At 49.8% G+C, this 12544-nt stretch overlaps 1 protein-coding gene across 1 annotated transcript in view; it reads left to right on the top strand.

Moving 5' to 3' along the window:
• LOC131103024 (uncharacterized) overlaps nt 1-12544 on the top strand; it is a 162129-nt gene that overhangs the window by 10304 nt on the left and 139281 nt on the right. The window contains exon 3 of the mRNA XM_078797100.1: nt 1124-1276. Within this exon, the coding sequence (XP_078653226.1) occupies nt 1157-1276 (120 nt within the window). The 5' untranslated portion in view covers nt 1124-1156. The remainder of the gene's footprint in view (nt 1-1123; nt 1277-12544) is intronic.

Here is a 12544-nt window from a genome sequence, read left to right on the forward strand (position 1 = left end):
ATCGCAGGCAAGTGAGTGATAGTGAAAAATACACAATAACCTTTACAGGTGCACCTAATGTAACCTTTTTGAATTGTTAAAAGTTCAAAGTACAGGAGACGGGATTTTATATTTTTTTATTTAACTCATTCATAAAGGTGCATCTTGAAATGATTATCAGTATGTGGAATCAAACTATGGAATGGATTGAGTAAGACCCTCAAACAATGCACAACGATGAGCCAATTCAAGAAACAATACAAGCAGTTGATGTTTGCTAAATACAAGGATGAAGAGTCTTGAACCAGTCATGATGTGCTATACATATCACTATATTGACACTTACTATGGTACCCATTATGTCATTGGATGGTCATATCACCTCGTACTTCAGTACATTATTAAAAAAAATGTATTATGGAAAGCAGGAAGTGAACAAATGTAACAGTTACTGATTGTAAAAGTACCAGATGGAGGGGTAGGATTTAATAAGCTTTTCTTCTTCCTACTCCTTTTGGACATGTGGAACTGTGAACTGATTATGTGATGCATTCAAATGTAATCTGATGCATGTTCAAATGAAATAAATCCATTACCATTACCATTATTGGCCTACAAATTGACACTAAATGATATTATTGTCTACATTTTTTGATTGTACTAGACCAGTTTTTTGTTTTATGGCACTGTGGCGCCACCCTGAGTTTTGGAGTGGTAAATACTGCAAATCAGACATTGACTGTCAAATCACAGTAAGTCAAAGATTGCTATCTGTTGAATTTAAATGTGAGTCAGTTAGGCGATAAGTGATGGAAAATGATGCTAATAATTAATGATACCACATGGACGCCAGTCTCAAAGAAGACTGAAGTGGCAAAGTTACAGAATGTAAACAAATAAAAGAGAGATAAAGTTAGGTTTCATCCACATATTGTAATTTGAGTATTGGTAAATGGGAGGAAGGGAATAAGGAATTGGTTGATTGTGATGTGGTGCTGGGACCAACTCTGAGGTACACACACACACACACAAACCGTTGACTAGTACAGAGTAAGTACCACACCTTCAGACATCACAACCTGAGATCAGGAAGCCACTTTGTTGTCGTGCAGCGTTTTAGCAGTCTCCCCTCCCTCCCACACAGAGTCCGCCCGAAACGCCGCTGTCTGACTCCACTATGCCAGCGCCCACCCAGCAGGCCCTGATCTACATCCTCCTGCTGTGGACCACCATCCTCTCCATCATCCAGGTGGTGTGCATGGTCTTCTTCTTCACAGCAGCAGCACGTAACTTCCCGGTAAGACATCTCGATTGACAGATTTGACAGGTCCAAATGATTTGTTTTCATTGTATGGCCGTTACAGTTAAAAAGCGTAAGATGAGGGAGTTACCAGCTTCTCTGTCTTGTGGTCTCTGCAGTTACACAGCTGGGGGGAAATTTTCACCTGTTTGTGGTCTGACAGTCAAAGCAGATGTTTGATAGACTTGATTTTTGTAATATAGATCCAATATGCAGTACATTTGTTGTTCTGGCAAAGTACTATTCAACTCAACTGAATATTTTCAGAAATTGTATATTGTATCATAATTGTATATTCAATGAAAGGCTCTGCCATGACTTGCCATTTTAGCTCACCAAGAGGCTAGTACTCAAAAGTATGTTATAAGGTCAAATATCAAAACACAAACAATACATAATTAAAACTGCAAGCAGTGATGAGCGGGCTCGAGCACCCCGACGCGCTCGGGGGTACGCGCGGGTCGGGGGTACGCGCGAGTCGGGGTCGCGCGCGCGACCGGACGGGCGCGCGGACGCGCCGTACGAAAAACCGCGGCGAGCGGATAAGCGGTAAGGGAGTCACGGCACTTGCAATTTTCCGCCAGGAGGGGGCGACAGCGGCGGCGAGGCGGGTGCGCGGTCACGTCCCGTCCGACGCCGCGAACCGCCATAAAAAAATTCACGACGATCGGACCGCGCGGTAGGTCCTTGCGGCGGATATACGTTTCCGCCTGTGGGTGGCGCTATAGAGTGGTTGGCCCACACGGTAACGGACCGGAGGGTACCCCGAACCAACAGAAAAAATTAGGGGCCGATCCGACCGTGCGTAAGGAAGTTACGGCAGATATACATTTCCACCAGTTGGTGGCGCTATAGCGTATGTACACACACAGTCATAGACCAGAGGGTACCCCAGACCACCAGAAAAAATTTGGGCCTGATCCGACCATGTGGAAGGAAGTTACGGCTATGTACATTTCCACCAGTTGGTGGCGCTATACAGTCTATGTACACACACAGTCATAGACCAGAGGGTACCCCAAACCACCAGAAAAAATTTGGGCTTGATCCGACCATGTGGATGGAAGTTACGGCTATATACATTTCCACCAGTTGGTGGCGCTATACAGTGTATGTACACACACAGTCATAGACCAGAGGGTACCCCAGACCACCAGAAAAAATTTGGGCCTGATCCGACCATGTGGAAGGAAGTTACGGCTATATACATTTCCACCAGTTGGTGGCGCTATAGAGTCTATGTACACACACAGTCATAGACCAGAGGGTACCCCAAACCACCAGAAAAAATTTGGGCTTGATCCGACCATGTGGAAGGAAGTTACGGCTATATACATTTCCACCAGTTGGTGGCGCTATTGAGTCTATGTACACACACAGTCATAGACCAGAGGGTACCCCAAACCACCAGAAAAAATTTGGGCTTGATCCGACCATGTGGAAGGAAGTTACGGCTATATACATTTCCACCAGTTGGTGGCGCTATACTGTCTATGTACCCACACAGACATAGACCAGAGGGTACCCCAGACCACCAGAAAATTTTGTGGGCTGATCCGACCATGTGGAAGGAAGTTACGGCTATATACACTTCCACCAGTTGGTGGCGCTATAGAGTCTATGTACACACACAGTCATAGACCAGAGGGTACCCCAGACCACCAGAAAAAATTTGGGCTTGATCCGACCATGTGGAAGGAAGTTACGGCTATATACATTTCCCCCAGTTGGTGGCGCTATACAGTCTATGTACACACACAGTCATAGACCAGAGGGTACCCCAAACCACCAGAAAAAATTTGGGCTTGATCCGACCATGTGGAAGGAAGTTACGGCTATATACATTTCCGCCAGTTGGTGGCGCTATAGAGTCTATGTACACACACAGTCATAGACCAGAGGGTACCCCAAACCACCAGAAAAAATTTGGGCTTGATCCGACCATGTGGAAGGAAGTTATGGCTATATACATTTCCACCAGTTGGTGGCGCTATAGAGTCTATGTACACCCAGTATAACAAACCAGAGATTGACCCAACACACCAAAAAAAATTTCAAGACAATCTGACCATGAATCAGGAAGTTACGGCAGATATACATTTCCACCAGTTGGTGGCGCTGTGTTTTGAACATGGCTTCTGGAGCGTTAAGTGCGTCCTGTCATGATAGACGTCTCCACCGAAAATCATAGTGATACGTGTAACGGGTGGCGAGGGATAATGAATTGAAACTTCTAGGTGGCGCTAGTGTGTCAATTTAGATTGGTGTCACATGGGAGCACCACCAGGGCGCTCAGGCCTGGATTAAGGCCTCACGTTTAAGATTTCAGCAGCCTGTGACCTTCTGCAGGCAAATGATGACCTTTTGATGGTCAATGGCGAAGGCTGACCATTCGCCGTGGCCACGCCCCCCACATGTGCTTTACACACATCATAGTCCATCAACTGACTTCATCAGTCTGTCAGTCAAACTGTGTATTGACTTTGATGTACATTGCTTCAAGGCAAGGCCAGACACCAGGCAGGGCCAGATATGAAATGGTCAAAGTTTGGTGGCGTGCCACGCCCACATCCTATGGAGCGGCCCAAAATCCTTCGCAATTTAACGTGGGCCATCCGTCTAGTGTCCGTTGATGCAACAACGGACTCATTCAGTCAAACCCCCTAGGAGGAGTTCGTCAAGATACGACCCATACATCCGCCCCCAAATGGCCGCCGCCACCTAAAATGGCCGACTTCCTGTTGGTTTTAGAACATGGGTTATTGAGACTTTTTTGTGCGTCCTGTCACGAGTGATGTCTCCTCCGAAAATCATGCCGATACGTGCAACGGGAGGCGAGGGATAATTATTTTAAAACTTCTAGGTGGCGCTAGTGAGTCAATTTGGCTTGGTTTCATATGGGGGCCACACCAGGCCGCTCAGGCCTGGATTCTGACCCCCCCTATGAGTTTTCAAGCCCATGTGACCTTTTGCGGGCGAATGATGACCTTTTCTATGTAAATGGCGAGGCCTGAGCATTCGCCGCCAGGCCACGCCCACCACGTGCACTTTTCCTGCATCATGGTCCATCAACAGGCTTCACCAGGCTGTCAGGCAGTGACCTTGTGACCCCGATGTTCATCTGATGAATCTCCTGGCAGAAAAGGCCTCATGTAGATGACACGCCTTTAGCCTGTCGCCAATAGGTGGCGCTGCGACGAAATCAGGAAGTGACCTACGGGGACCTTCGGGGCGGGGCCATGATCACATGTACCAAGTATGATGAAGATCTGACCACGTGGAGCCAAGTTATTCACGTCTACAGTTACGCTCAGCGTGCAAGGCCCGGACATATGAAAATGGGCAAAATTTGGGGGCGTGCCACGCCCACATCGTATGGAATATCCCAAAATCCTTCGCAATTTAACGTCGGCCATCCGTCTAGTGTCCGTTGATGCAACAACGGACTCATTCGGTCAAACCCCCTAGGAGGAGTTCGTCGAGATACGACCCCAACTTCTGGCACGAAAAAGGCCGCCGCCATCCAAAATGGCCGACTTCCTGTTCGTTTTCCAATATGGGTTCTTGAGACTTTTTGGTCCGTCCTGTCACGATAGACGTCTCCACCAAGTTTCGTGACGATAGGTGAAACTGGTGGCGGGGGCCAATTTTTTCAAAAATTAAAGGTGGCGCTAGAGAGTCAATTTTGGAACATTGTTTTCGGGACCCCCACCAGATCGAAATTTTCGCCAGACCTGACGCGCTTGCAAAATTTGGTGAGTTTTCGGGCATGTTAAGGCCCTCAAAATGGCCGTCCTTTCGTCGGAATAATAATAATAATTAAAACTGCAAGCAGTGATGAGCGGGCTCGAGCACCCCGACGCGCTCGGGGGTACGCGCGGGTCGGGGGTACGCGCGGGTCGGGGTCGCGCGCGCGACCGGACGGGCGCGCGGACGCGCCGTACGAAAAACCGCGGCGAGCGGATAAGCGGTAAGGGAGTCACGGCACTTGCAATTTTCCGCCAGGAGGGGGCGACAGCGGCGGCGAGGCGGGTGCGCGGTCACGTCCCGTCCGACACCGCGAACCGCCATAAAAAAATTCACGACGATCGGACCGCGCGGTAGGTCCTTGCGGCGGATATACGTTTCCGCCTGTGGGTGGCGCTATAGAGTGGTTGGCCCACACGGTAACGGACCGGAGGGTACCCCGAACCAACAGAAAAAATTAGGGGCCGATCCGACCGTGCGTAAGGAAGTTACGGCAGATATACATTTCCACCAGTTGGTGGCGCTATAGCGTATGTACACACACAGTCATAGACCAGAGGGTACCCCAGACCACCAGAAAAAATTTGGGCCTGATCCGACCATGTGGAAGGAAGTTACGGCTATATACATTTCCACCAGTTGGTGGCGCTATACAGTCGATGTACACACACAGTCATAGACCAGAGGGTACCCCAGACCACCAGAAAAAATTTGGGCCTGATCCGACCATGTGGAAGGAAGTTACGGCTATATACATTTCCACCAGTTGGTGGCGCTATACAGTCTATGTACACACACAGTCATAGACCAGAGGGTACCCCAAACCACCAGAAAAAATTTGGGCTTGATCCGACCATGTGGATGGAAGTTACGGCTATATACATTTCCACCAGTTGGTGGCGCTATACAGTGTATGTACACACACAGTCATAGACCAGAGGGTACCCCAGACCACCAGAAAAAATTTGGGCCTGATCCGACCATGTGGAAGGAAGTTACGGCTATATACATTTCCACCAGTTGGTGGCGCTATACAGTGTATGTACACACACAGTCATAGACCAGAGGGTACCCCAAACCACCAGAAAAAATTTGGGCTTGATCCGACCATGTGGAAGGAAGTTACGGCTATATACATTTCCACCAGTTGGTGGCGCTATACTGTCTATGTACACACACAGACATAGACCAGAGGGTACCCCAGACCAGCAGAAAATTTTGTGGCCTGATCCGACCATGTGGAAGGAAGTTACGGCTATATACATTTCCACCAGTTGGTGGCGCTATAGAGTCTATGTACACACACAGTCATAGACCAGAGGGTACCCCAAACCACCAGAAAAAATTTGGGCTTGATCCGACCATGTGGAAGGAAGTTACGGCTATATACCTTTCCACCAGTTGGTGGCGCTATAGAGTCTATGTACACACACAGTCATAGACCAGAGGGTACCCCAAACCACCAGAAAAAATTTGGGCTTGATCCGACCATGTGGAAGGAAGTTACGGCTATATACCTTTCCACCAGTTGGTGGCGCTATAGAGTCTATGTACACACACAGTCATAGACCAGAGGGTACCCCAAACCACCAGAAAAAATTTGGGCTTGATCCGACCATGTGGAAGGAAGTTACGGCTATATACATTTCCACCAGTTGGTGGCGCTATAGAGTCTATGTACACACACAGTCATAGACCAGAGGGTACCCCAAACCACCAGAAAAAATTTGGGCTTGATCCGACCATGTGGAAGGAAGTTACGGCTATATACATTTCCACCAGTTGGTGGCGCTATAGAGTCTATGTACACCCAGTATAACAAACCAGAGATTGACCCAACACACCAAAAAAAATTTCAAGACAATCTGACCATGAATAAGGAAGTTACGGCAGATATACATTTCCACCAGTTGGTGGCGCTGTGTTTTGAACATGGCTTCTGGAGTGTTAAGTGCGTCCTGTCATGATAGACGTCTCCACCGAAAATCATAGTGATACGTGTAACGGGTGGCGAGGGATAATGAATTGAAACTTCTAGGTGGCGCTAGTGTGTCAATTTAGATTGGTGTCACATGGGAGCACCACCAGGGCGCTCAGGCCTGGATTAAGGCCTCACGTTTAAGATTTCAGCAGCCTGTGACCTTCTGCAGGCAAATGATGACCTTTTGATGGTCAATGGCGAAGGCTGACCATTCGCCGTGGCCACGCCCCCCACATGTGCTTTACACACATCATAGTCCATCAACTGACTTCAGCAGTCTGTCAGTCAAACTGTGTATTGACTTTGATGTACATTGCTTCAAGGCAAGGCCAGACACCAGGCAGGGCCAGATATGAAATGGTCAAAGTTTGGTGGCGTGCCACGCCCACATCCTATGGAGCGGCCCAAAATCCTTCGCAATTTAACGTGGGCCATCCGTCTAGTGTCCGTTGATGCAACAACGGACTCATTCAGTCAAACCCCCTAGGAGGAGTTCGTCGAGATACGACCCCTACATCCTCCCCCAAATGGCCGCCGCCACCTAAAATGGCCGACTTCCTGTTGGTTTTTGAACATGGGTTCTTGAGACTTTTTTGTGCGTCCTGTCACGAGTGATGTCTCCTCCGAAAATCATGCCGATACGTGCAACGGGAGGCGAGGGATAATTATTTTAAAACTTCTAGGTGGCGCTAGTGAGTCAATTTGGCTTGGTTTCATATGGGGGCCACACCAGGCCGCTCAGGCCTGGATTCTGACCCCCCCTATGAGTTTTCAAGCCCATGCGACCTTTTGCGGGCGAATGATTAGCTTTTCTATGTAAATGGCGAGGCCTGAGCATTCGCCGCCAGGCCACGCCCACCACGTGCGCTTTTCCTGCATCATGGTCCATCAACAGGCTTCACCAGGCTGTCAGGCAGTGACCTTGTGACCCTGATGTTCATCTGATGAATCTCCTGGCAGAAAAGGCCTCATGTAGATGACACGCCTTTAGCCTGTCGCCAATAGGTGGCGCTGCGACGAAATCAGGAAGTGACCTACGGGGACCTTCGGGGCGGGGCCATGATCACATGTACCAAGTATGATGAAGATCTGACCACGTGGAGCCAAGTTATTCACGTCTACAGTTACGCTCAGCGTGCAAGGCCCGGACATATGAAAATGGGCAAAATTTGGGGGCGTGCCACGCCCACATCGTATGGAATATCCCAAAATCCTTCGCAATTTAACGTCGGCCATCCGTCTAGTGTCCGTTGATGCAACAACGGACTCATTTGGTCAAACCCCCTAGGAGGAGTTCGTCGAGATACGACCCCAACTTCTGGCACGAAAAAGGCCGCCGCCATCCAAAATGGCCGACTTCCTGTTCGTTTTCCAATATGGGTTCTTGAGACTTTTTGGTCCGTCCTGTCACGATAGACGTCTCCACCAAGTTTCGTGACGATAGGTGAAACTGGTGGCGGGGGCCAATTTTTTCAAAAATTAAAGGTGGCGCTAGAGAGTCAATTTTGGAACATTGTTTTCGGGACCCCCACCAGATCGAAATTTTCGCCAGACCTGACGCGCTTGCAAAATTTGGTGAGTTTTCGGGCATGTTAAGGCCCTCAAAATGGCCGTCCTTTCGTCAGAATAATAATAAAAAAAAAAATAATAATAATTAAAACTGCAAGCAGTGATGAGCGGGCTCGAGCACCCCGACGCGCTCGGGGGTACGCGCGGGTCGGGGGTACGCGCGGGTCGGGGTCGCGCGCGCGACCGGACGGGCGCGCGGACGCGCCGTACGAAAAACCGCGGCGAGCGGATAAGCGGTAAGGGAGTCATGGCACTTGCAATTTTCCGCCAGGAGGGGGCGACAGCGGTGGCGAGGCGGGTGCGCGGTCACGTCCCGTCCGACACCGCGAACCGCCATAAAAAAATTCACGACGATCGGACCACGCGGTAGGTCCTTGCGGCGGATATACGTTTCCGCCTGTGGGTGGCGCTATAGAGTGGTTGGCCCACACGGTAACGGACCGGAGGGTACCCCGAACCAACAGAAAAAATTAGGGGCCGATCCGACCGTGCGTAAGGAAGTTACGGCAGATATACATTTCCACCAGGTGGCGCTATAGCGTATGTACACACACAGTCATAGACCAGAGGGTACCCCAGACCACCAGAAAAAATTTGGGTCTGATCCGACCATGTGGAAGGAAGTTACGGCTATATACATTTCCACCAGTTGGTGGCGCTATACAGTCTATGTACACACACAGTCACAGACCAGAGGGTACCCCAGACCACCAGAAAAAATTTGGGCTTGATCCGACCGTGCGTAAGGAAGTTACGGCAGATATACCTTTCCACCAGTTGGTGGCGCTATACAGTCTATGTACACACACAGTCATAGACCAGAGGGTACCCCAAACCACCAGAAAAAATTTGGGCTTGATCCGACCATGTGGAAGGAAGTTACGGCTATATACATTTCCACCAGTTGGTGGCGCTATACAGTCTATGTACACACACAGTCATAGACCAGAGGGTACCCCAAACCACCAGAAAAAATTTGGGCTTGATCCGACCATGTGGAAGGAAGTTACGGCTATATACATTTCCACCAGTTGGTGGCGCTATAGAGTCTATGTACACACAGTATAACAGACCAGAGATTGACCCAACACACCAAAAAAAATTTCAAGACAATCTGACCATGAATCAGGAAGTTACGGCAGATATACATTTCCACCAGTTGGTGGCGCTGTGTTTAGAACATGGCTTCTGGAGCATTAGGTGCGTCCTGTCATGATAGACGTCTCCACCGAAAATCATAGTGATACGTGTAACGGGTGGCGAGGGATAATGAATTGAAACTTCTAGGTGGCGCTAGTGTGTCAATTTAGATTGGTGTCACATGGGAGCACCACCAGGGCGCTCAGGCCTGGATTAAGGCCTCACGTTTAAGATTTCAGCAGCCTGTGACCTTCTGCAGGCAAATGATGACCTTTTGATGGTCAATGGCGAAGGCTGAGCATTCGCCGTGGCCACGCCCCCCACATGTGCTTTACACACATCATAGTCCATCAACTGACATCATCAGTCTGTCAGTCAAACTGTGTATTGACTTTGATGTACATTGCTTCAAGGCAAGGCCAGACACCAGGCAGGGCCAGATATGAAATGGTCAAAGTTTGGTGGCGTGCCACGCCCACATCCTATGGAGCGGCCCAAAATCCTTCGCAATTTAACGTGGGCCATCCGTCTAGTGTCCGTTGATGCAACAACGGACTCATTCGGTCAAACCCCCTAGGAGGAGTTCGTCAAGATACGACCCATACATCCGCCCCCAAATGGCCGCCGCCACCTAAAATGGCCGACTTCCTGTTGGTTTTAGAACATGGGTTATTGAGACTTTTTTGTGCGTCCTGTCACGAGTGATGTCTCCTCCGAAAATCATGCCGATACGTGCAACGGGAGGCGAGGGATAATTATTTTAAAACTTCTAGGTGGCGCTAGTGAGTCAATTTGGCTTGGTTTCATATGGGGGCCACACCAGGCCGCTCAGGCCTGGATTCTGACCCCCCCTATGAGTTTTCAAGCCCATGCGACCTTTTGCGGGCGAATGATGACCTTTTCTATGTAAATGGCGAGGCCTGAGCATTCGCCGCCAGGCCACGCCCACCACGTGCGCTTTTCCTGCATCATGGTCCATCAACAGGCTTCACCAGGCTGTCAGGCAGTGACCTTGTGACCCTGATGTTCATCTGATGAATCTCCTGGCAGAAAAGGCCTCATGTAGATGACACGCCTTTAGCCTGTCGCCAATAGGTGGCGCTGCGGCGAAATCAGGAAGTGACCTACGGGGACCTTCGGGGCGGGGCCATGATCACATGTACCAAGTATGATGAAGATCTGACCACGTGGAGCCAAGTTATTCACGTCTACAGTTACGCTCAGCGTGCAAGGCCCGGACATATGAAAATGGGGAAAATTTGGGGGCGTGCCACGCCCACATCGTATGGAATATCCCAAAATCCTTCGCAATTTAACGTCGGCCATCCGTCTAGTGTCTGTTGATGCAACAACGGACTCATTTGGTCAAACCCCCTAGGAGGAGTTCGTCGAGATACGACCCCTACTTCTGGCCCGAAAACGGCCGCCGCCATCCAAAATGGCCGACTTCCTGTTCGTTTTCCAATATGGGTTCTTGAGACTTTTTGGTCCGTCCTGTCACGATAGACGTCTCCACCAAGTTTCGTGACGATAGGTGAAACTGGTGTCGGGGGCTAATTTTTTTTAAAATTCAAGGTGGCGCTAGAGAGCCAATTTTGGAACATTGTTTTCGGGACCCCCACCAGATCGAAATTTTCGCCAGACCTGACGCGCTTGCAAAATTTGGTGAGTTTTCGGGCATGTTAAGGCCCTCAAAATGGCCGTCCTTTCGTCGGAATAATAATAATAATAATTAAAACTGCAAGCAGTGATGAGCGGGCTCGAGCACCCCGACGCGCTCGGGGGTACGCGCGGGTCGGGGGTACGCGCGGGTCGGGGTCGCGCGCGCGACCGGACGGGCGCGCGGACGCGCCGTACGAAAAACCGCGGCGAGCGGATAAGCGGTAAGGGAGTCACGGCACTTGCAATTTTCCGCCAGGAGGGGGCGACAGCGGCGGCGAGGCGGGTGCGCGGTCACGTCCCGTCCGACACCGCGAACCGCCATAAAAAAATTCACGACGATCGGACCACGCGGTAGGTCCTTGCGGCGGATATACGTTTCCGCCTGTGGGTGGCGCTATAGAGTGGTTGGCCCACACGGTAACGGACCGGAGGGTACCCCGAACCAACAGAAAAAATTAGGGGCCGATCCGACCGTGCGTAAGGAAGTTACGGCAGATATACATTTCCACCAGTTGGTGGCGCTATAGCGTATGTACACACACAGTCATAGACCAGAGGGTACCCCAGACCACCAGAAAAAATTTGGGCCTGATCCGACCATGTGGAAGGAAGTTACGGCTATATACATTTCCACCAGTTGGTGGCGCTATACAGTCTATGTACACACACAGTCATAGACCAGAGGGTACCCCAAACCACCAGAAAAAATTTGGGCTTGATCCGACCATGTGGATGGAAGTTACGGCTATATACATTTCCACCAGTTGGTGGCGCTATACAGTCTATGTACACACACAGTCATAGACCAGAGGGTACCCCAAACCACCAGTAAAAATTTGGGCTTGATCCGACCATGTGGAAGGAAGTTACGGCTATATACATTTCCACCAGTTGGTGGCGCTATACTGTCTATGTACACACACAGACATAGACCAGAGGGTACCCCAGACCAGCAGAAAATTTTGTGGCCTGATCCGACCATGTGGAAGGAAGTTACGGCTATATACATTTCCACCAGTTGGTGGCGCTATAGAGTCTATGTACACACACAGTCATAGACCAGAGGGTACCCCAAACCACCAGAAAAAATTTGGGCTTGATCCGACCATGTGGAAGGAAGTTACGGCTATATACATTTCCACCAGTTGGTGGCGCTATAGAGTCTA

This window comes from Doryrhamphus excisus, linkage group LG16 (assembly GCF_037039965.1).
Source record: "Doryrhamphus excisus strain RoL-2023G ecotype Guam linkage group LG16, RoL_Dexc_Guam_v1.1, whole genome shotgun sequence".
Lineage (NCBI taxonomy): Eukaryota > Metazoa > Chordata > Actinopteri > Syngnathiformes > Syngnathidae > Doryrhamphus > Doryrhamphus excisus.